The sequence below is a fragment of the Gobio gobio genome, assembly GCF_949357685.1.
Source record: "Gobio gobio genome assembly, chromosome: 21".
NCBI lineage: Eukaryota > Metazoa > Chordata > Actinopteri > Cypriniformes > Gobionidae > Gobio > Gobio gobio.
The window spans coordinates 24,699,669-24,724,782 of NC_137117.1; the positions used below are offsets into that span (position 1 = coordinate 24,699,669).

The 25,114-nt window shown below is 38.7% G+C and overlaps 1 protein-coding gene across 1 annotated transcript; it reads left to right on the forward strand.

Annotated features, from left to right (window-relative positions):
* Nucleotides 1-188: 188 nt before the first annotated feature.
* epha2b (eph receptor A2 b) lies at nucleotides 189-23,519 on the forward strand. The gene is made up of 17 exons (XM_079803554.1): nucleotides 189-379; nucleotides 1,036-1,103; nucleotides 2,247-2,895; nucleotides 11,156-11,311; nucleotides 11,477-11,812; nucleotides 12,796-12,920; nucleotides 13,032-13,218; nucleotides 13,826-13,925; nucleotides 14,423-14,478; nucleotides 14,573-14,698; nucleotides 15,470-15,655; nucleotides 17,520-17,581; nucleotides 17,719-17,928; nucleotides 18,093-18,242; nucleotides 18,349-18,542; nucleotides 18,943-19,098; nucleotides 21,601-23,519. Exons 1-17 carry the CDS (start codon nucleotides 298-300, stop codon nucleotides 21,707-21,709), a joined length of 2,952 nt encoding a protein of 983 aa, XP_079659680.1. The 5' UTR covers nucleotides 189-297; the 3' UTR covers nucleotides 21,710-23,519.
* Nucleotides 23,520-25,114: the final 1,595 nt, after the last annotated feature.

The window sequence follows — 25,114 nt, forward strand, 5'->3', positions numbered from 1 at the left end:
GGACAAAATCCCCATTTAAAGAGGAGAGTCGTTTGCAGATAAAACATTGGGTCCATTGTAAATTTTACAGGTAAGTTACACGTTAAAAGAAAGGTAAGGGGCGGGGTCCCAGGACGGAACTCATACATTTCAATGCCCATGACCACCCCTCCTTCCTATAAAGACGTCGATCACATTCCCCTGCGGGCGGGGTTCATGAAGCTCCGCGTTTCTCAATGAGTCTGCCGAGAGCGCAACTGGAACAGCAACTGGATTGAGCGTGGAGCAGCCAACATCACTGTCCACTCCGAAGCAAACATGGATTACAGACGGATTAAGCGTATTTTTTTTGTCAATGTATTTATGAACTTTGTATTTATTTCTCTTCAAAAAAAGGAAGGTACGTCAGGTCTCTCTGAGACTTTCTAAAACTTCTCACTCGGGTTCACACACATGGCTTAAACTATTTAAAGGTTCTATCATATGCCTTGTATAGCCTACCTAAATGACTCGGGCAAAATGGCAACAACGCAAGTGATCGGCAAATCAACCTGTGCGAGAAAACAAATCCTTAAATTGTTAATAAGACATGGATTCGTCGATCCGCTGCACATTTGTGCATTCCATATTATTTGTGTGAATTTAAATAGCCTACTTTTTAATGTTGAAATGGTTTTAAATGTAAGTAGGCTATATTAAACCTACTGGCATTTAATGCATTTACGCATGTAATACAGTCTGGCTAGTTTTGAAGTAAATCAATAAGTGCAAAAGTTATTTAGCGACGAGAAATAATTAACCTTACGACTTTGCAACACGGAAAAGTTCTATAATAAAAAATTGTATTATCAAATGTTGTTATTGCTATTATGAACTGAAATGTGTTTTATTAGCAGCACCGTAAACATTATTTCCTCGTTTAGCTACTTCTAGGAAACTGGTGTGTTTGTGCTCATTTAGGCTACTTCATTGCTGCTTAATGTATTTACTATTGCTGTCTATCCGGACAAAAATATTCAATAGGCCTATATAATGTTTTTTTCATTATTGTCACAGAGGTGCTGTTGGATATGATGGCATCGGGAGCAGAGTTGGGTTGGTTGACATCGCCTGTTGAGCACGGGGTGAGTTTATTCCTTATACGAGCCTTCAGTTATGTTTGCTGCATTTCACGTAGCCTAATTTTAAATTTAAAAGGTTTATTTATTATTGTCGTTGTTGCTTAAGGATCAGTTTAGACCCTCAAAAACATTCATGAAAGTTTGGAGGATTAAAACTCCTTTGCCTGCTGAACACTTGTAGTCTCGTGCAATTTTAAAGCCCTGTGTTAAGGACTGTAAAACTGAGGGTGTAATTAACTTTTAAAGGTTGGCGCATATGGTGCTTTTTGTGACGTGAGTTGAAGCTATAATGTTAACTAGAATTTAGAAGCGTAATTGGTTTTGAAATCAAAAGGATGTGTTTTAGAACATGGTAGCTGGTTTTTAGCTTGTGGATTAATTTGAATAGCAACCAATGCTATTGGTCATAGGGTAGTGAAGCTGGGTATTGAATGATTGCTGGTTGACAAGCTAATGTATTTAAAAACCTTGTTCCAAAAGAGCTACTGGGTTTTCCATCAGGGCAAGTACAGACTTCTTCCCACCAATAGCCAGTCTAAAACTGAAGGTTTTCATCTATAACTTAAAATGTGGAAAAAACAAATGCATGCAAAGCATTTTTTCCTTTCAAACTGTCGTGGAAAAAGCTGAGAAATTAAGATTGTGAACAAGGTGTCAGCATGTTCAATTTTATAGAAAGTTAATTGCACTCTTAATGAGCTGCAGCTTATTTAAGGAGTTTAATGTCTTTCAAACGTATGAAATGCTTTAAACCACAAAGTTCCTTTTATTTGGAAGCATTCGTTGCAGAGACCGTTTTACTGCCATGCCACACACTACGAAAACAATGCACCTCTCCTGTAATTAATACCATGGTGACACATGAAATAAGAGCTAAAACACACATGTACGCTGCATGTGAACATGTATGTTTCAGCATATTACATCAGTCATGCAGTGGAAAGACTGCCACATTGTTCTTTGCCAGAAGTTGGTGGGTAATTGACCAGCATCCTCACTACTACTTAAAATTCCATGGTCAGGACATTTGTGTTATTTTTGTCCTCAGCCTTCGCTGGCATCTTTTCTTTGAAATTTTTTTCCACAATCTTGGTTTTGACTTTATTGCTAACATCCATTTTTTTTTGTATTTATTTCACGTTGCAGTGGGAGATTGGCCAGCGGGCTGTGAATGGCTCTCTGTTGTATAACTATTATATATGTAACGTGGAGGAACGAGAACAAGACAACTGGCTTCGTACTACATTCATCCAGCGAAACCCCGCTGCTTCTCGGGTCTTCGTGGAGCTGCGATTCGTAGTCCGGGACTGCAACTCTTTCAATGCAGACTCGCTGATCTGCAAGGAGACCTTTAATTTGTACGCCTCTGAGGCTGACGCTGACATCGGCACTGCTTTCCGCAAAGGCCAGTTCCGCAAGGTGGCCACCATTGCTCCAGATGAAATATCCAGCCTCGGGGAGATGAAGTTGAACGTTGAGACAAAAATAGTGGATAATCTTTCTCGCAAGGGCTTCTACCTGGCTTTCCAGGACATTGGGGCCTGCGTAGCCATCTACTCTGTCAGGGTTTACTATAAAACATGTCCAGCAACAGTGAAGAGCTTGGCAGCATTCCCTGAGACAGTGGCAGGGGGAGAGAACCAAGGCCTGCGGGAGGTGGCTGGAAGTTGTGTCGAAAATGCTCTAAGCGAGGACCAACCTCGCATTTATTGTACCACGGAAGGGGAATGGGTGGTACCTGTGAGCCAATGCCAGTGCAGACCCGGGTTCGAAGCCATGAACGATGCATGCCAAGGTAAGACATACGTTTCTTTGTTTGGTTTCTACAGATCCAGCTGTTGTCAGTTAAGAATTCTGGTTTGGGTCAGGAATTTGAACATTGACTAGACTTCCACATGGATAGTGATTAACATTTCATTCGGAGTATATCATTATATGAATTACTCTATTATATTATAAAAATGTTTTGTATTATTGTAGATGTATCTATCCTAACAATACATGGAACTGATTATATACATATATAATATATATACATATACATATACATAGAAGTTTAAGAAGTCTGTTTTTCCCCCCATATCAAGTTGCTTGCCAGCATCTTTACCATACACGCTTGCATTTTTTTTTGTTTTTGATTTTCACATTTTAAGTTGTTCATCAGCCATTTTGTTCGTGCTGTTACTCTTAAACTTTCAAGTGCTTTGAAACCTGTTTGCTTGTGACTCCCATAACCCGCAGCATTCTTTAAAACACAAGTTCAGACGTCAACAACTATTGAAAACCTATTGTGCTTTAGGCAGAACCTTTCGCTGACAGATTCAAATCTGGCTTTGAGGATATGACAATTTCTCTTGTTATTAGGTATGTCACAATCACCATTTTTTTTTTTGTTTCTTTTTTTTTTTCTTCTCTTGTGCTTCTGTTCCTGCCACACCAGAGCGAACCATGTGACGGTCCTAAAGTTCTTTGTTACTGCACAAATGAGAGCACTGGCATGTTGGGACTTGTTTAAAATAATTCAGTTTTAAACGTCCTCTACCCTCAACACTTCAATATATTTCCACAATTAGGCCACATGCAGTGACAGGTAAAACGCAGGCAAATGAAACTCGAATGATAGCAAAGTCTCAAATAGGCAATTTGGGTTACAATGTCTTAATTGTAGCGGTTACACATTAGCATTGCCAAGCTCATACACATGCATTTTTTTGGTTTGCACACATTCCTTGTTTTATAGACTAGGAATTGTGGGAACAGGTGTGTGTGCATGGTTTAGAATGGGAAAAGATAAAGTGTCAGACTTTGGAGAGGGAGGAGATTGTAGTGGAAAGGTGGAGAATGGAATGTAAAGGTAGCAGAACAATGTAGTGCTGTGTTCAGAGATGCCCCCCCCCCCCCAACCGGTGCCTCTTTCACTCCGCTGATGCATTCCTGCTAGGTTTATTAAGGAGCCTTCCCAACTACTGCCGGCCTGAGGAATTCCCTGGGGAGAGCTCCAGGCCAGAGCTGACTCATGTTGATGGATGTACTGTTGATTAAAGGCAATCATTGTCAAATAGCCAGGTCAGAGAACTATGAGTAAATGCGTGGGTGGGGCTAAACAACCTTTCGTTCTCAAAGGATGGCAAACTGTCCTGTATTGGTGAGATTTCTTAAAAATATAAATCTCAGACATGCACACGCTGTTGCGGTTTAATCAGTATTGACACTGATACTGTTTTCCACTAATAATACAGACCCTTTCTCAGTCATAATGAATAAAAGAGCACATACCTTTGCTGACCGCACAAAGACTGCTGTCTGACCTGTGCTAAATTGTACTAGGAATTCATGCCCACACCCTGTCACTCACAGCAAACTGAGGTTGCCAGAGTTGCATAGCTATAGTTTCTGGAACATTTCAAGCTGCTATTGGCCTCCATATTGTTAATCTAAAGGAAAAGTTAGACACTGATGAAGCTGGATGGTCTTTCATAGTAAAATTTTTGTAGAAGAAACCTTGTACTTTACTTTAAATATGTCTTTTTCTGCACTAGAACAAGCTAAAGCTGAGAGTCATTGGTGACTCAGTTAGAGTTTTGTGTGTATTATGTGTGGTGAGTGACTGGCTGGGTAGTAATTGACTTGGGTGTGTGTCCTCAAGAGCTGTAAGTACTGGTTTTGGATGGATCTTCTTCCTATCCTGTTACTCTGGTCTTTTCTTTCTTTCTCGCTTGCTTGCTCTTAGCTTGTCCCACCTTTTATAGCCTCTCCCAAACTGATTGTGATCCCTAGAGTTTTCCCAAATTAAACCAACTTGGCATAGTTTGTATTTATTGTTATTGGCTGTTCTGATGACAATGTTATTTCTGGCCCTGACTGAAGGTCTTGGAAGTGACATGTATTGAAAGTTTAAACATCCACTTTCACACGGCCCTGCAAACACTGTTGTAACTCGTCTGGGAGATTTCAAATGGTGTCTTGTAAATAAATAGCTTTGCTTATCCCCATCTGTCTCCCAAAGACAAATAGATGGTTTTAGACCATCCCCAGTTTACATGCAAAAACATTTTAAATAAACGTTAACTCACATGCATTTATGTGTACGGTCAAAAGGTTGTGAAATTTTCGAATTCCTTCCTTGAGAAAGTCCACAGCTCTCAAATACCGCGAGCCATTGGGCGACAGCGCAGAAGGGGAATACAGAAATCCTCCAAAAGTCAGATATCTGGACTACAAGTAAACAAATGAGAAATTCTTGTGCAAGCTTAGTTTAGCAGTGTTCAAAATACATTTGATGAAAGCTGTGATGATCTGCACCCTGAGGTGTAATTATTCTCTGCTTTTATCTAATACTTACGCTCTCTTCTTTCGCTCTTATACCCATTAAGCCACAGAAACCATTTATCTCCACCTTTGGGATTCCTAATCTTACTTAACTAGCAGTCAACCGCAACAATGCATTGCCAGTTCTTTCCATTGCAGAACCATTTGCCTGGGCAAGTTTAGATAATGATGAGCACTTACAAATGGGTTTGTTTGACTTCTTTGATCCTCTGTCAACTTCATGTGCCAACATCAAATGAATTTCAGTATAATGATTGACTGCTGAAACTTACGAATTAAATGAAACGTTACTCATTGGAACTAAAAATGTTCACATGGAATTGAAATGTTCATGTTGCCCACGTAGGAGGAAGTGGATGAAGTTCTCTATGATAAAGTGAGTCACCAGAAGGAGGGAATTGTGTGGATTTTTCCACCTTAGTACCGGTTGCATACAATTTTGTGTATATAATTTTGTTTCTCTTTCTTCAGTGATATAGTTGGTGGACAGATGGGGTGGAATATTTAGGTTATATGTATATTTTGAAGCCCTTGAATGAGAGGAATTAACTTTAGGATTGTGTGCATGTGCTGAGTGTATTGTGCTGCCAGTGTGTGAGATCAGCAGTTTCCTGCCCCTGTGTCAGCTCTGCGTACCCGAAACAGGACAAGCTATAGCGGAAACCGGAGGCCTGCTAATCCTCGGTGACCCTCCAACTCGTCCGCTCAGGGTTTTTATTGTCACTTTCAGTCACTGGCTTCATTCACTTATTTACTTTATGAAGGAATTTTGTTTATGATTTACTTCACCTTTTTGGCCTAAACCAGACTTCACTCATATGTGTTATCATCATGGGCCAGATGTTTTGCATGGGCCAGAAGGAGAGCAAACCAGAGCATTAGTCGTGGCCATTCAATCAGTGGATTTGTGTTTTAGGATTCTTAGTTAACTCCTTTCTTAATTAACAAATCTTATGGATGGGTCTCAATGTTTGTGTCCTTTTGTGCTCTGTCATCTTCTCTTCCTCTTGCCCTCTTTCCTTTAGAATGAGTGAAAAGTGTGAAAAGAGAGGGATTAGAGCATTTATTGTGTCTGTTAACGACTAGATGAAAGAGTGAGTGGAATTGTAAAGCGTAGATGTAATTCTCTTACAACTGTTCCATTGGCCTGATAATCCTTTGCACTAATGCTCTCACCACACCTAGAGACCATTCCCTCCCTGCTGGCTTCATGTTACCACTGCATCCCCCCCCCCTATACATACAAACACACTCTCAAAGTGCTGGCTTTGTCCCGTCTGACCATAAGAACCACTCCACTGACCATTCAGAGATGGTACAAATGTTTTCTGTGGAAAAGGCAAGCTATTATATTGTAATATGCATAATAACCTTCTAAAATAATTTTTTTTAGGAATGAACCGATATTAAAATACTAGCCAATAATGATAACCTGAAAATTATTCAATATATTTATAATAACTATTTTGTCTGACTAAAACTATAGCTTTTTTAGCTTTAAGTGCTTTTTTTTAATGTCAAATCAATGCTAGGATGTGAATTTAGGAATCACAACATCATTGTTTAAATTTAATTTTTTTATTATTTTGTTGAAAAAAACAAACATCCATGATTATATATCCAATATTAACTTTTAAATACAATATTTACTGACATGATAAATAAAAAAATCCCTAATATAAAATCATGGACTGTCCATTTCCCCAGTCAAATAAACTATTAAATAAATAAATAAAAAATATGTTGTGCATTTTTATTAAATCAAAAATGTGTACATTTGTCTTTACCTCATTGTAGGCCACAGAAAACCAATGTTTATGACTGCGCCATGCAATCTTTATCTTAATTTCCTTATGTGTAAGTGTTATTTTTTCAGAGGCTTTCTGTCTGAATTTAACCTCTTCCCCTTTGAAACGAGCCCCTGGCCGCTGTCCGCACTCACTCTGCTGTGGTGTTTGTTTTACTTGGCCATCAACACCTGGCGGAGCAGAACACTTTAACTCAACTCTGCCTAGGGCTACATGTAAGCCCCTCCGTGCCTAGGTTTGAATGACTAGGCCTTTTGTTTTTCTTTCCTTTTTCTCATTCGAAACCCCCCCGTCAAACTCTTGTCCTGGAGGGGTTTGCGCTGTCCAGCCGCCATGTAAACAGTCATTCATTCAGCCCTCCTTCCCCTTCTCGGTCGACCCATCCATCCATACATCCGTCCATTAACGTCACCCTCTCATCAGTCTTCGCTCCGACTGCTCCGCTCAACCCATACGGCTCACAGACCCCAGTAGGTCACCGGCGAGCAGGATCCAGCTACTCTCACAATAAACAAACAGTCACTCAGAGGCTCTTATGGCCTGGGCCCTCGGTGCCAGATAGCGAAATGGGGCCAATGAGAGACGGCCGACACATCTATGCATCTCTACTGGGAAGTTTGTATTACATAAATGTAATCAACGTTCCTCAAAAGCCATAAGTCGTCTTTTGCCTATGACCTCACATTACGATTTTAGCAATTGAGCTAGTTCTCCTTACCAGCGCATGTCCAACATTCGCCTTCTCAGTCCCTGCATGCTTTGATTGGCTGCCTTAGGAAGGAAGCTACGAGTCAGCCTTGTGCTTCCTGCTTCCTGTTGTGTCCTAAATGGGAAGACAAAGCCCCTCGCGCCGAACCACATTCCTGCAGTATTTTGGAAAGCGAAGCATTGACTCAAAAAGCCACATTAGCTTTAGAATTCAACTGTGCACTATATATAAAAAAAAGATTTTAAAGTTGTAAATAAAACTATTGGAGCACATTTTACAGGAAAATGTCTTTTTTACTTCAAAATTTCACATTTACATTAAAATACATTTATGTATTTTGTTGTTTAAAAAAAAAAGAAAAAAAAAAGGTAGAAACACACCAAAAACATTTAATATCCAATACGACTTAAATATTAATATATTCAATATTGACTGATATGATAAATAACAAATTACTAATAAAATAATATTGTGCATCCCTAAAAAACATAATTTTATATATATATGGATTTACCAGCAAATCCTACACCAACTTTGTTTTCTTTGGTTTGAAAAGTTGGTAGATCTGATTCGTTACACACAAAGTGTTTTGAATAAAAGTTGAGTCGTTCAAATTCTTTTGTAAACTTTTTGCATAAAAGGATTAAAGCAGCCCCCCAAAACGCCATCAGGTTTTTGTCCGTGGCTGTTAAGAAGCCAGTCAGCGTATTAACGCGTGATGTGGCATCTACACTATTCGAAACAAGTGTTTTCTCTCTCGCTGCCCTGAGTGGCATTCTGTGCCTGTTGTCCGGAGTGAATGGGCTGCCGAATGTTGTGCTAGACCCTCACATGTGGCCATGAGGCAAGCGAGGGGACTTAAGAATTTGGAGATTACGAGTGGAGAGCTGCGAGGGGGGCTATATGAAATGGGGTTCGCAGCAGCAGCTGTTTGGCCCCCTTTGCTGTGAATAGGACAATTCTTTTTCTTTCCCTACTCCCCCCTTTCCTTTCAAATCCCACCAGGACTCGTTATCCCTCTCTCTGTCTCTCCCTCAGTCCCCCTGTCTATCCCACACTATCCCCACCTCCGCAGAGGGGTGCGTTAATGAGTTGCAGTAAAGTCTCCACAACAGCTGGCACAGAAACAAGATGAGGAGTCGACTTGAAAGAAGGAATAAATAACACATTGGCTCGATCTTTGCTGCCATGCTGAATTCTTTTCATGCTGTGAGTTTTCTTTTGAAATAAGAGAATGCATGCTCTCAAATATTAGAGGTAATGTATACCACCGTTAACCCCCTTCCTGTGAGGGAGAGCAAGTGGCTCAACCCAAAACAAGGCCTCAATTGATACAAAGCATTCAGGAAGGAGGAAGCACCCTACTCTGTAATTATAACTGTTTGGCAAAACCTTCAGATAACAAACCATTAGAAAATGGAAACAATGATTTGGTTTGTGGTCACTATGCTACTGAAATACAATAAGTGCAATAAGTATTTGGACACTTTTTTTTTTTTTAGCCACACTTAAATGCATGAATTTCATTGCCTTAATATAGTATAATGTAATATATGAATTATATATACTTAATATATAATTAATAATATATATACTTTATTTATTTATTTATGTATATTTCTTCATTGCTTTTGTCTAAATTAATTTATATATATCTTCATACATTCACTAAAATCACAGTGGTTGGCTAAAAATGCAGAAAAAAAAGAAAAACCCTTAGAAAAGCGAATTCAGTTCTGTGGAAATTGAACGCATTACCTTTTTATACTGTGTGGATAGACTTCCTCACCATAGGTATAGGCCTATATTTCCAATCACATCTTTAAAGTGTCCTAATACTGAAAGTATTGGGCAAATGTTTAATAAAAATAGTACACTTTCTTTGCCTCTGGCAGTATTTCAACACACAAATACAAGTATCTCACCTGATCAGACAGATGATGTACATGATTGTGTAATATTGCTATAATCTATGCCTTGCGTGTGTCTCAGCTTGTCTCTTGACTGATACAACTTGCACTTGAAACTAAAAACCAGATATCTGCTTTATTGTGAAAGTAAATAAATGGTCCTGTACGTGGCTGCTCCAAGAAACGAAAGAGCCAGATTCAGATAGGAAGCAGTGTGTGTGTGTGTGTGTGTGTGTGTGTGTACACAGGGTGGTGGTGGATTGTGAATGAGTGTCTGGACAGCGGAAGGACATGAGCCGGGGCATGTTGGAATGTTTCTAGACAGATTCCGTGGACACCTTTCTTTTTCTTCCTGTTTGTACATTTAACCGTCTCTCTGATTGAATAAATGTATGCATTATATTGAAATGTATTCAGATTTTTGCTTTAATTCATTTTTTATAATAGAAAGCGGTAAATAATAAGCAACATTTTTTTGTGTTTTTTTTTTTGGGAGGGGTTGGACACTGTCATACTTAAAAAATGTATGATCTCACTTTTTTTAACCATTTATTTCAATGACATTTAACCAACTGATCTCAAGGTGCTTATTAGTGCATGCATGATGTAATTTCCCCTTCAAGTTCACACAGGTGTCCTACCACAGGTGTAGTTTATCACATTAACACAAAATATTTTTCATAGCTACAGAATATCCAAATACTTCAGTTTGTACAATATATTTATCATTTAAAACGTAAAAGTCATTGCGCTGCAAATCAATGCCACATTATGTAATCATTTGTTATATAGTGCAACGATATACATATGTTTTAAAGTGTGGCTTAAGTTTCCAAATACTTTTTTTACTTTGCAAAATATTGATGAAATAGCCACAAGACTTGGTTGATGATATATTTCTTTTGTTTTGAATCCTTTGTTAGATGCAGCATTCATCCTGTTTGTTGGTTTTAATGGTTTTGTTTGGTTTTCTCTTGTGGTTGAATTTTGAGAGCAGAGGTACTGGGCTGGAATGTGGGATGACTGGTCCTGTTTGTAGAGAATGAGGGGGATGGTTCACACAGGATGAGTAGGAGTGTGCTTAGTCTTGCTCTGTCAATTTTGCGCACTCTTGCACAGAGCTAAAAAAAAATAAAAAGATGTAGAGGAGAAAAAAAACATCTTCAAAGGAAGTTAATTTACTGTGTTCATACATAGCCGATCACTTGACATATACGGTGTGAGCAGTTTAATTGCACAGTTTCTTCTCATCCGTATCCAAGTCATCATGGATGTGTGTGTGTGTGTGTGTGTGTGCAGAATGTCAGCCAGGCTTCTTCAAATCTTCAGTGTCCATTGAGTCCTGCAAACCCTGTCCAGAAAACACCCAGCCCTCGGGCCGTGGCGCCATCAGCTGTTCCTGCAAGGAGGGCTTTTATCGAGCACCTGAGGACCCCGAGACAGCCGTTTGCTCTGGTGAGAAGTTAAAATGTCTAACATTCATTGCCGTCATGAGCTAGTTGCTGTCATTTTATATTTACCTACAATATCCTTTCTCTGTCAATCTTTTCTTTAGGGATTAGCTAAACCTGTATAGGTGAACAGGTAAATAAAAGGCTTGTCTGCTCTTTGTCTACTCAGGTTTACCCTCCGCTCCTCAGAGTTTGCTGGCCACCACAGCTCAGATGTCAATTGGCAGGCTTCAGTTGTCATGGAGGCCCCCTGCAGACACCGGTGGCCGCAGAGATATCACATACACTGTGGTTTGCGAGCGGTGTGAGGGGAAGGGGTGCCAGTCATGTGGCGAAAAAGTGCGCTTTGACCCAAGCAGCGCTGACCTGAAGGAGACCAGAGTCACTGTGAGTGAACTGGAGCCCCATTTGAACTACACCTTCACCGTGGAGGCACGCAGCAGAGTGTCGCAGTTCAGCAATAAGAGAGCCATTAGCAGCATCAACACCGCTTTACATTATACAGGTCGGTATTGATCACAATTGTAGAAGGAAATCATTTTAAATAGTGTACTTTGTTTTTGTTTTCAACTTTGTAGGAATTTGCACACTACTGTTCAAATGTTTGGGGAAATGTGTTAAATGGATCAAAAGTGACGAAAAACATGTTTAATATTACAAAAGATTTCTATTTCAAATAAATGTGGTTCTTTTGAACATTCTATTCTTCAAAGGATCCTGAAAAAATCAGTTTGCACAAAAAAAGCAGCATAACCATTTTTAACAAGAATAATATTAAGAAACGTTTCTTTTTCTGAACGTGCCATTACATGCATAAATTGCATTTTAAAATATATTAAAATAGAAAACTTATTTTAAATTGTAACAATTGTTCACAATATTTCAGTTTTTACTGTATTTTTGATCAAATAAATGCCACCTTAGCGAGACTTCTTTCAAAATCTTTTAAAAATCTTAATGACCCCAAACCTTTCAACTATAGTGTTTTTTTTTGTCTCATTCTCTTTTGTCCCTTTTGAAAATCAAAGATTAAGAAAATATTATATATACTTTAGGCAATGTTCAAACATGCAGCAAAAATCTGATTTATTTTTCTTTTTTTACTCTTTTCTTCTTTTTTTGTAATATAAACAGCAAAAAAACACTAAGTCTAATGTTTACAAACCCAAACCCAACCACTTCCATTTTGTGGTTTGGAATCCGATTAAAATCAGATATTTTGTGAATTATAGTCTGTACGGTGACTCCGGTCAGATCGGATTTCAAGTTTTTTTTCACAACGCCATAGTAAGTGCACACAGTGTTTACTGGAGCTGTTTCCAATTAAACTCATTTTCCCCTCAACTCTTTTCTCAAATAGCAAACCATGTGACATTCACTTTTGGCGCACAGTTAGTGCTAAAGATCGGATTTGAACGTTTTGAGTGTGCAGTATGAACAAACGTATATACTTCAGAGACTTACACTTAACTGCTGTTTTACCTCCAGATCCCCCGAAAGTGACTGCAATGCACCTTGTTGAAAGTAGCCCCACCAGCCTGTCACTTCAGTGGTCTGTTTCTCACCGTGCCAAACCAGTTTCCACACGTTACGAGCTGATGTATCGCAAGAAGGTCAGTAACAACATCCTTTTCAGCCCTAATACTTCACTGCAAATCCTCATCTATAATAGCGGGATTGTTATTCTCCATTTCATCATCTTCCTTTCATTGTTATGTCTACAGGAAAATGATGAGGAGAAGGCCAGTGGAAAGGTTACTACCTACACTGTGCTGGTGCTGGAAAAGAACTCGGTTGATATCAAAGATCTGTCACCTTCCACCGTCTACTTGTTTAAAGTCCAAGCTCTCAGCTCAGAGGGAAACCCGGGCAGCTACAGCATGGAACAAGAGTTTTCAACACTCCCCCAAGGTGAAGAAAGTGGCAATGTTTGCTTTTATATTTACAATTATGCATTTGAGCAGACTTAATTTAGTGCTTTTTTGCACTTTTCAAAGACCCTATGGGATCGAAATGATATTTTTGTGCCTTTTAATTCTTTGGATTTTAGGTCATTTATATGCTTAAATACACCTAAACACTGACGAAATTCACTTTTTAACAGGACTATTTAAAACTTAGTCTTTTTCTTATTGGAAAATGAACCAAAAATACTGAAGACTCATTCTGCACAGATACATGTCCAATCAAAGCAACCACCTGCAACTGTAGCAAATCATGTTCATGGCTGTAACTACCGGCTACTTGTCAAGCAAATTCATGGGGTCTTTAATAAATATATATATTTTCCAAAAATTATAAAATTCAAAATGTTGTAGTTTTTGAGAAATTCTATTGTTTATAATTATTAAAGGATTATTTAAAAAAATCTGTCGGAAAGTTTTTTTTTTCTGTTTAGCCTGAACAGCATACTTGTACTAAAGTAACAGAGAATATTTGTTCGCTCTTTTATGTTATGGAGTGTTGTTTTATTCTTGAGTGATTCATTTGCCTGACTGCTTTGTTGTTGTTTTCCCAGCTCCTCAAAAACAGGGAAACACAGCAGTGATCCTTGGGGCAGCGATTGGGGGAGGCGTCATGCTTTTCATCGTGGTAGTTGTCCTGCTCCTGCGAAAACGGTTAGGAACAAGCACTTCATGCACACACCCAGCTTTGTACCTCTCCCCTAGTCACTCCTTCAAGCCGTTCCTTTTCTTTCTCCTTAAAAATCCATTCACTGTTTCCTTTTCACCACTCTCACACTCTTACTGAAATTGCTCCTTACCAATTTTGAGGAAGAATCAGTTCGCTAACTGTCCACTGACTGCTCACTAAGTGTATCTTAACAAGAGGCATGTTTGAAAGGAGCTCAATCAGACAGACATATTGTGTAAGATAAGAGGCGATGGGTTTGTAGCGGTTCTGTGAAGGTGACCTGAGCCCTCCTAGTTCCCTGTGATAACCCAGACCTCTGTCACCACTTGGCAAACACTGACTGCTTTTTTTTCTCTCCTAAACTCCTCGACTGAATGGAGCCAGTCCAGCGCTAGCCTCTCTTCAAACTCGAGTCTGAAAAGAAACTTGTCGGTATGCTGAAAAATAGAGCCCTCATTGAGTGTTTTTTTTCTTTCTACAGCCGAAGAAACTCTCACACCAGGCAAGGGCCAGAGGACACTTATTTCTCCAGCCCAGGTTAGTGGCATTGAATTTCATTTGGTGGCTTTATTCTTTTAAAGCCCTATCCCTTTCCTCCTCTTAAATTCTTCCTAAATTCTTGTTAACCCAGACCAGTTGAAGCCGTTGAAGACCTACGTTGATCCTCACACTTATGAAGATCCCAACACTGCAGTGCTGAAGTTTGCCAGCGAGATCCATCCTAGTCACGTCACCAAGCAGAAAGTCATCGGAGCAGGTTAGTACATCCGTGGGAGTTTGACAACCCGCTCTGGGGCTGTTTTGAATGCATTCTGGAGGATGGCACTTTTTTTTTTTTAGCACTCATTGATTTGAAGTTATGTTACAGTTCATTGAAAGTGACAGCTTTTTTACAGTTCATTGGAGTGACAGCTTAAACAAAGTGAACATCAGAAATTGTCTAATTCAAGCTTTGCATGTTAGAGCTGGAATATTTTTAGTGTAGTAATTCTTTCCCTCCAGAGACGTTTTTTTTTCCCTCCCAATGTCATTCAAATTGAATTAGTGTTGTTTTCTTAACCCGCTCCAGAGCTTTTTTTCATATCCCACATGGAGGAGTACTACTATATAAAAAAACTAATTAATCATGACTTAAAAATAAAACCAACAACCCACTAAATTAGTCCTAAGTCCTAAAGTGTTTATAGGCTATATCTCAAATATCAACTTTAAAGAAGAAGATCAGTGTTCCGTGGTCACGTTTTCCCTTAAAAGCCGCCCACAGGACATGGCCCTTGTCCACTTTCTGTCTGCTTGTTGTACACAAATTCTCATGCCCTTTCTGACCCCCTCCCATGAATCCGCTCACTAACCATTCATAGGATTATCCATGGCCTTGACACCAGATGTTAGTTATATTTCCAAGTGTCTTTTTCATGTTTTTATTTAACCCCCATTTGTCATGAGACACGATTAAGGAGTTGCCCTTTGGTATGCTGCTTATCTGATGCCTGTATGCCTCTCCCTTTGGTGGTTTGCTGTGCTGTAGGTGAGTTTGGAGAGGTGTATCGAGGAATTCTAAAAGTCCCCGGTCGGAAGGAAGCAGCGGTCGCAGTGAAGACACTGAAGCCAGGCTACACGGAGAAACAGAGGCAGGACTTCCTTAGTGAGGCCAGCATCATGGGACAGTTCTCACATCAGAACATCATCCGACTGGAGGGGGTGGTCACCAAATGTGAGGGTTTTTTTATTATTTTTTATATATATATATATATATATATATATATATATATATATATATATATATATATATATATATATATATATATATATATATATATATATATATATATATATATATATATATATATATATATATATATATAAAACTTATATTTTAAATATAAAAAAAAAATATTCTACTAAATAAAAAATATGTATTTTTTAAAATAATTTGATTAATGATTTAAATTATGTACATTTAAATTGAAAATTGACCCTTCGCTAAGCCACACCCGAAAACCGCCACAGGCCAATCGTGGCTTAGCAACCGTAACTAGGTGCGGAAGGTCTGTTAAGCTTTCGAGCGAGGGAAACATGCCGAAGTGTTATGCCTATGGATTGTGCAAATCTGATACCTGATTTTTTTCCCTTCCCCAAACCTAAAACCAAAGGGGAAAAATGACGGTGTTCTGTTGATTATAGCTATATCTATCGATCCATCCTACCGCATCGGAAAATCCTACTGCGTGTTAGCGTTTGTGACTAACTTACAGGAAATAATTCAGTGTAACTTTACCGAAGATTCTTATTGGGGAAAACGATTTTACAGTGCAAAATGCCCCATCTGATTGTCATACCAGTATAAAATAAACTTGTAGGAGGATTTTACAGTGCAAAATACCCCATCAGATTGTTGTGGATCAAGCAGTGTGGGAGAATATATATATATATATATAATATAATATAATATAAGCGGGAGAATGTTATAATTGCAAAGTGGTCAGGCTAATGTCTTCTGTTTATTCCACAAGACTGTGGAAAAGCTGTTTGATTTGTATTTATTAGATTATTTTCTAATTTCACCTACCCTGCTGTGCATGAACATAGCTGTTCCTCAATTTGTGCGTTTCCGATTTGAATGGTCAGCGTATGAGGCGGCTGCTGCTTGCGCTGGGACCTATAGGCTTAAGCTTCAATTTTTATTAAATTATTCTTTAATGGGTTGCATATTATGTCGTGGATATATCCCTCGAATGCACACTGCGGTCCCTTTTGTCTTGATCTCTCCGATATTTCACCTGTTCGGTAAAAATGACTAATTACCTCCCTGGGAATGCCTGACACCAGCGCATAAATACTGTAATAGACGGAAAGCTTGTCAGGGCGTAGCAACAGTAACTAAGGAGGGCGGGGCTTAGTGATGGGCTAATTTACCCCTTCATTCATATATGTATATATATTCCAGCACTGAAACGCATTTTTATCACACCATCGTGGCAATTCTCAGACAGGTTGTAGCCTAAAGCTTTCGGCAGCAATGTAGATTGATGTAATTGGCAGACGTGGTGCGCTGCAAATTCAAACATAGAGCCAATCAAAAGCATCAGAATAGCATCGCTTTACTAAACGGCCTTTAAATGGAAGTAGGCATTGTGCACATCAAAGACAGGCAAAGCAACAAATTAATATTATTCAACATATCCTAGCTTTTTACAGAAAATATTCAGATGTAACCCCCTTTGTAACATTAACATTTTCATAAGTAACTGATTACTTTTAAATGACGTAATCTACACATAAACACACACACACACATTTTTTTTAATTCAGGAACATATGCGATTTTATTTTCCTTATAAATACAAAATATTTGTATTAAATGAATATAATTTTCCATGTTTTTACTTGATAAAAAAACAGAGAAAAGATGTATAATAAAAATAGTAGAGAATAAAAAGGTAGAGATTTTAGTTTTAAAAATAATAGTAAAATATTTTTTTCTCATTATTTGACTTTTGTCCTCTGAATATATTTCAGTAGAGTTTACATTAACATTTAATGTTGTAAAGTCGCTCTTTATGTCTGTTTTTTTGCAGTCAAGCATGCCATGATTGTGACAGAGTACATGGAAAATGGAGCTCTTGACAAATACCTGAAGGTATGTTTGTCAAATGAATCACACTGAGACAGTAAAATTATGACAGATGATAAGGACATACTTGCGTAGTTATGTAACAGCAAATAATTTAGTAAAAATTCTTAAGAAAATCTAGAAATTAAACTTTTTCTTCACAGGACCATGACGGCGAGATGTTGTCCTTCCAGTTGGTTGGTATGCTCCGTGGCATTGCGGCCGGAATGAAATATCTCTCAGACATGAGCTATGTACACAGGGATCTGGCTGCCAGAAACATCTTGGTAAACAGCAACCTGGAGTGCAAGGTGTCTGACTTTGGTTTGTCACGTGTTTTGGAGGATGACCCTGAAGGAACCTACACCACCAGTGTAAGTTCACATTGCAAATAAATGTGTGGTTTGAATGTTCCCTGAAGCTGCACTTAACTCCAGATGTCTTTATTTTACCATTACTACTACCTGGTTATTATTTCAGGATTTTTGGAAATTACAAGGGATTGCCTGACACTTGTTTATATGTTTTTTCCCAACAGGGAGGTAAAATTCCTATTCGCTGGACTGCACCGGAGGCCATAGCTTACAGGAAATTCACGTCAGCAAGTGATGTGTGGAGTTTTGGCATTGTCATGTGGGAGGTCATGGCCTTTGGAGAGAGGCCCTACTGGGACATGAGTAACCATGAGGTACCGACTGGCCACACCACAACGGCTATGAACAATAACTCTGCTGTTTGTCTCAAAGGATCATCCTTTGAGCAAAATGTCTTATCTGACTATCTTTTTTTTCTAGGTAATGAAGGCCATTAATGAGGCTTTCCGCCTTCCTGCTCCGATGGACTGTCCCTCTGCCGTGTATCAGCTGATGTTACAGTGCTGGCTGCAAGATCGCTCCAAACGGCCTCGCTTTGGTGACATTGTCAGTCTACTAGACAAACTCCTCAAGAGCCCAGATTCTCTGAAGGCCATTGCAGATTTTGACCCTCGGTAAGAGCTCCACACATACTCTGAATTCTTAAAAGGCTTGCATGAATTTTTACAAGACTCGAACGGCAGAGAGAAGTTGAGGCATGCACCATCTATTACACAATTTTGCACAAGAGCGTCAAGTGGTACTTCAAACGAAGTCATTCCATGGGAAAGTTTAGACATGCACCACGTACCAATGGCAGCTCTGAATGGTTTTGGCATCTTCTGATGTTTATCGCACTGTATGTGTGCAAGAAGGAATATCTGACAGTTTTGTATCTTTATCATATTCTTGAACTGAACAGACAGGTTTTCCTCTCGAAGTGTGTCTCTCCCACCCAACAATTACAACAAGGGAAAGGCAAAAAAGGTCTCACCGTGTGGTTTGCTGAATGTATTTGTGTTCTGTTTTTGTCAGAGTTTCCATTCGGCTTCCCAGCACCAGTGGTTCAGATGGCTCTCCCTTCAGGTCTGTGGCGGAGTGGCTGGAGTCCATCAAGATGAGCCAGTACAGTGAAAACTTCAGCATAGCCGGGGTCGTCAGCATGGAACAGGTGCTGCAAATGAAGAGCGAGTGAGTAACGCTAAGCTCCCATCATTCCAGACCTTTAGCACGCTATCAAGGGGAAGTGTAGCTGTGAACAATCAGATGAGATCACGCAGACAGTTCAAAGTGCATTTCTGCAGAATTGATTTCTGCTTTACTTGTGTGTCATATCCTGGAGTTCCAGATAAATGGAATGTTTGACTTGGCCAGTAAGAAACTAGGATTGTCACTAGATTAAAACGAAATGATTCATCTTTCTATAGTTAACATGGTTCAGTTCATGTTTTGAATTTGCTCAAAATGTATCTCTAAATGTATATTTTTCAGTGCATTCAGTAATATATTACTTTTTCTTTGTTCATGACTCAATGCATGTAAATGATTTCTTAAATGAAACTAATTCAGTCTATTTTTAATTTAATTTATAAATAAATTAGCTATTACGAAAGGCCTCCACCATGTACTGATTAATGTTCACAAATAAAACTAAAAACATTTATTATTTATTTATTATTATATAATTTAGTAATATAATAACAATACATATGCATAATAATTCTTATCATCTCGCTATTAATTTTTTTATTTTTGGACATATAATATCGAATTCCTTCAATTTTCCCTCTTATATAATACAAAATTAGTTAGGCTACGACTCTGACATGTATGTAAAAGAGTCCTTTGAATAAAATAGCCCCAGACGAACATAATTTGAGAGTTCTGGGAATTTGTGAAGGAATTTAGAATGTTTGGAGAGTTCTCGTTCCTGTGGCACACACTGAGGCTGATTGGTCAGGACAAGATCGTATTTAAATAAGATGGTATCTTTTAACTTTTAATAATTCCTAGAACGTATAAATATTTTCCATGTTTTTGTTTTAGGGATCCGGTAATTGAATGTGGCTTAAATTTATGCTTTGGTTACAAGGATAATCTCGCACAACCGCAGACCATTTTTGATTTACTGTATCTGGCGAGAGCGGAAACCACATATATTGTAATAACAATTTAAATTTTTTAAGACTTTTAATCAAGTCAGGCAGTACCATTTTACTTAAAAATGTAAAAACTTCACAGCGTCTTCTCAGCATAAAATGCTACTGGTTGCTTCAAGTTTGAGCGGAAAACATTGTGGCAGCAGAGAAAGAATAGTCTTCGTTTTTAGTGGCCTGGATGTGGTGGATTGTGGCATGCTGTTCCCCCTCCCCTGTTCTGCCATCCCTCCCTTCCTCCCACTGTTTCAGTGGACTCTCTCATCCCTCCCATTCCCAACAGCGCTAGTCGTGGCCTGTGCTTTCACTGCAGCCAGGAACCACTGTTTCTGCCTGCTGGGGCCATGAGGCTATGTGGCTACTCCCCCTCACATCAACAGGATTGGACTTAAAAGTCAGGACATGAGATGAAAGAGTGTAGGGATGGTGAACGAGAGAGCTGATGTACATGTGGAGGTAGAGACGACAGTGCTGGACCTCACGGAGGAGGCAGTTTGACTGATGAAGGGGTTGGGAGTGTAGTAACAGCGTAGCTCCAAGACCTCTGGCTCAGCTCCCGTGGGTGTTTTTAGCCTAGAAGCTCGCTGAACTTTGTGTGGAGGACCAGAAATGTCTTTGATGTGTTTGTCTTTTATTTTATGGCCGACTGTTCCATCTGGTGTCATCTGGTAGCACTCTTTCAAACCAGAAACTATTTACAAGTCCTCCGCTGGCTGTGCCGGCCAGCTCTGATTCATGGTGGGTGAAGGGAATACTTGTTAAATCATCAAGGCACTAATTAAAAATGCAATTAGGACTCGGATAACATGTTATCTTTCAAAATTACTTTTCGAAAGATAAGATTGTGTATTATTCAGGTACCCTCCCACAGTGTTCTTATTGACTAAAGCAAAAACTATATGAATATTTTCCCTAAAATAAAATGTAAAAGATAAGAAAATAAAAATATAAACTAACTTAACTGGGGAAACTCCAAAGACCAAGTAAAATAGAATGAAAATGGACCTAAATAATTTTTTCATTTTAGATGCATGGATTATGATAAAGCTTCGCTTTTATGTTAGTTTGAACTAATGTTAATGCAGAGACTAAACTTAAACAGAAATTAAAGAATAAACATTTTCAAGTGAATGATGGTATAACTTCAAAACTAGCTAAAATGAAAATGAACATTAAATTCATTTTAGATTTCGTTTTTCACACATGCTTTGTACACTCTTAGAAATAATGTTTAATAACTTTTCCATTCCACAAAAGGTTCTTTTATAGTGAAAAAATGTTCTTTAGACTTGTAAAAATGTACTTCACACTAAGAAAAAAATGGTTTTCTGAAAGGTTCTTTGAGGAACCAAAAATGGCATTGCTGATATATTATAATAAAAAATATTACTTTTGAGAGTGTATTAACGTTGGCTAAAAACCCAAATTAAGCAAAAACTGTGAGAAGGAACAAAGAATAAAATGAAGATAAAACAAACATATAAACGAAACGAAAACCCTGCCCTCATGTTCTAACACTTTCTTTTCTGTTTCCCAGGGATATCCGTAACATCGGAGTCCGTCTGCCGGGCCATCTGAAGAGGATTGCCTACAGCATCTTGGGGCTTAAGGACCAGACGAGCACCCTGAGTGTGTTTGCAGTGTGAACTGTCTTTTAAAATGCACCGAAGGGACCAAACCCTTTGGCTGTGGACTGAATAAACTCTCAGCTGCCTCAGGATTGGACTGCAGGGACAGCCCTTGACCTGGCCTTAACCCTCCAGCCTAGCGAGATGGACTCTCACCGCCGTGGAGACTTGTAGCATTTGATGCACTTCTCAAAAATGGAGGACGTGTAAAACAATCAAAAAGCTATTGATGTACGCATCAAACCATGTATATTAGATCTATTTTTACCATATGCATATGTTTATTTTCTAGTGGAAAATATAGTCATTTCTTTAGTTTTGTTTTTTTAATTCGTTGTTTAGTTTCATATGCATGCTTAAATCACACCAGAGAGTGATCAGTGCTAGTTAGCGGTCACTCTCAGATCTTATACGTTGCTCCTCCAATGGTGTTAAAGGAGAACATGGCACTGTATTGCTCTGTACTCGACTGAACTCTTCAGCATTACGAGAGAAAAACAGGTCTTTCTATACCAGAAATGCTGGCGGTTATGGGTTTAACTTAAGACTTAGTGATGTTCCGCTGAGATCAAGGTGATTGTAACGCTCTCTGGTTTCTATCATGCTTGAGTTGGCCATGATTTGATGTATCGCACGATGACATTTTCATTACAATTGCACTCTCAGCGCTATAGGCTTTGGACCATCAAGTTTAAAGTCGGAGCAGCAAGGCGTTCCTTAAATTCTGTGTTTTCTCTGCAAACAAGAAGAGCGGAGGCACCGCCATGGAATAGCACTTAAATCAGAAATCTCAGCAGCTGTCTCATCCCTTATCGTTATGAAAGGCTGCAGCAATGATGACATTAAGGATTGAAGGAACAAAGAGCAAGCGAAATGACAAAATGGAAATGGGTAAAGATGGAAAAACTGTTCTGGAACAGATTGTCGGCCTAAATCAAATGGGAAAATGTATTTTTTTCTGCAAACAAATGCACGGTTCTGATTTTCAGATATTTGCACCAAGTGACAGTGCTTGCAAACTAAGAGAATGATCAAACAGACAGTTATGTTTACCGGGATATGTGGATGATATATACCAAGGTCTGTTATTCATTTTGTATCAGCAGATTAAAGTCGCCTGGAGCTGTGAATTGCGGAGACTATCTTCAGCAGATCTGGTTTATGATTAACTGATCCAAGATATGCTGCGATGAAATGCTACGACCTTCCTTGATTATTTCCTCTGACTTACAGGACCTCAATAGGGTTTCAGATGGGGGCAGATACAAGCCTTCTTGTATGGGGGAAAAAAACTCTGTTTCAATGTTAAACTCCTTTGTCCTATTTTTGTATTTACAGAGGAGAGAATTGGCTACCTTAAGAGTCCTGAACTCTTAATGGATGGTATTGCAGTTCCTTGTTAATTTCACTTTATTCTGATTATTTCTAGATGTTGAATGCATATTTAGAAATGACATATTTAGTGTTTGTTTGCAGTTGATATTGTGTTTCATATCTTTTCTAAATGGGACGTTGATACTGGCAAACTGTAATAATGGCAGGACTTTTTGAAAAGGGAAATTTGTCATTTTTGATTTCTTACCTTAGTTCTGAACTTTTTCTAAATATTGAAATCTGAAAAGCTCAGTACAAACATACAGACCCCACTCATGGGCATGTTTCCACACAAAAACACGTTTGATTTGGCCAATTGTTTTGTACTTTATTTAATAGTCTATTTATTTTTTACTTTATTTATTGTTTTAAGGACACTGAATTGGGATTTATTTGTAATGGAAGTTTGTCTTTCAGTCACAATAAAATCTGTGTAGCCTTTGAATTCAATGTCACTATGATCTCTTTATTTGTTTCTTCCTCCACAACAACAAAACGGCATAATAGAATATAAATGAAGTTGCTGCTCCCAATTACAGCTTCGTTGTAGTACATTGCCATAGTGAGCAAGTGAGCAATACATCTCTAATGTACACAAGGAAGCCAGAAGCTTTGCATGACTGCATTATCTAATTGGTCAGAGCAGGCCCTATTTAATTAGTTGCCGGTTTGCAGTCCATCTGTAAAGTATGACAGAAACCAATGAACCTTATAACCCGTGCAGGACAATTTACTTTGTTCTCAATTTAGCCCCTCCTGTCCATAACCACAGCCTCACTGAACCCAAATTAAGAGAGGCTTTTGTCTGGCGCCCAGAGTATTGAATTTATCAGCTGCTGCTGAGTGATGTAGGTAACAATGCCACTAATGCACCCTTTTGATAAGGTGGAAAATGTCAAGGTTGGAATGTAAATATTTATATACGAAAATAATCGGACAGGGGAAGCTGGCTAAAGAATGAAATGCCATCATGGAAGTCAAACAGGTACAGCAGGCCCAGGAACAAAGTGTGTCCGTTTATGTCTGCCATCGTCTAGGCAGCTTCAGTGGTTTGGAATTATGCCTTTTAATTTTACATAACATGTGCCATGTGGTTCAGTCAGTGTGTATGTTTAAATGTTGTCTTTTAAGTATTTTATTAAAATGTAATATCGCTTCACCTCTGAAAACACTTTCCTGTTCCGCTGCTGTCACTTAGGCCATACAGGCTTGTACAATGCAGTTACACAGTATAGTAATTATTTATGACAGTTCCAGGTGAGTCAGATGTCAATTCATTAACAGCAGTGAGAGCTTCATTTCAGTGAACTGGTCCTTTTGAACCATTCATTAAAAGAACCTCGTGAGAGAAATTAGCTAGTCCGGGAATCATCAGACTACACTTCGTGCTGTATGTTTTTGATTCACTGAAAAAAGAACTGACTCGTAAGATTCATTTGTTCGTGAATGGATAGTCAGCGAGGACAACGAGAAAAACGGTAGGCTAATGCTATTTTTTTTTTCTTGCATTAATTCAGTGCAGACTGTGAAGTTTTGAGAGCTCACATTAACAACGCAGGTATGTACAGTATGGTTGATTTTCCGTGACGCTGAAGATTCAGCAGCAAAAACAGTCACTCCCTATTTCTTTTTTTACTCATTGAATATCCTATTTCATTTGGAAATACGTCACATTGTGGTAGTAAATGGGTTGTGAATGGCAATTCATGTTTACTGTAAAGAAAATACAAAGAAAAAACCAGTGATCAGAAAGTGTCAGTTTGCTGTAAAGTGAGGAGAAGACATTTTGAAAGCACTTACCAGCATTTGCCAATTAAAAAATACATTGCATGTAAACAAGCGCCGTTCCCATCTATGAGCAGAAATGTCCCAGAATGTGGATTATGGGAGGCACATTTTTCCCAATGTGTGTTAAGCTTAAATTACAGGCTACAATAGCATAGGTGAGGACTGTGTTGAAGGCTGGGCTGTGGTGCTTTATGCGCGCTACACATGGTTAAACCTTAATGGCGAAATGTCCTGTGTGAGGCCTGTGGCTTTCATTTTTAG

Bases quoted from the DNA above. Each gene is read 5' to 3' on its own strand.
- epha2b (XM_079803554.1), top strand. From the start codon at position 298: ATGGATTACAGACGGATTAAGCGTATTTTTTTTGTCAATGTATTTATG. The intron at 380-1,035 runs GTACGTCAGGTC...TTATTGTCACAG, and splicing joins TTCTCTTCAAAAAAAGGAAG to AGGTGCTGTTGGATATGATG. The intron at 12,921-13,031 runs GTCAGTAACAAC...TTATGTCTACAG, and splicing joins AGCTGATGTATCGCAAGAAG to GAAAATGATGAGGAGAAGGC.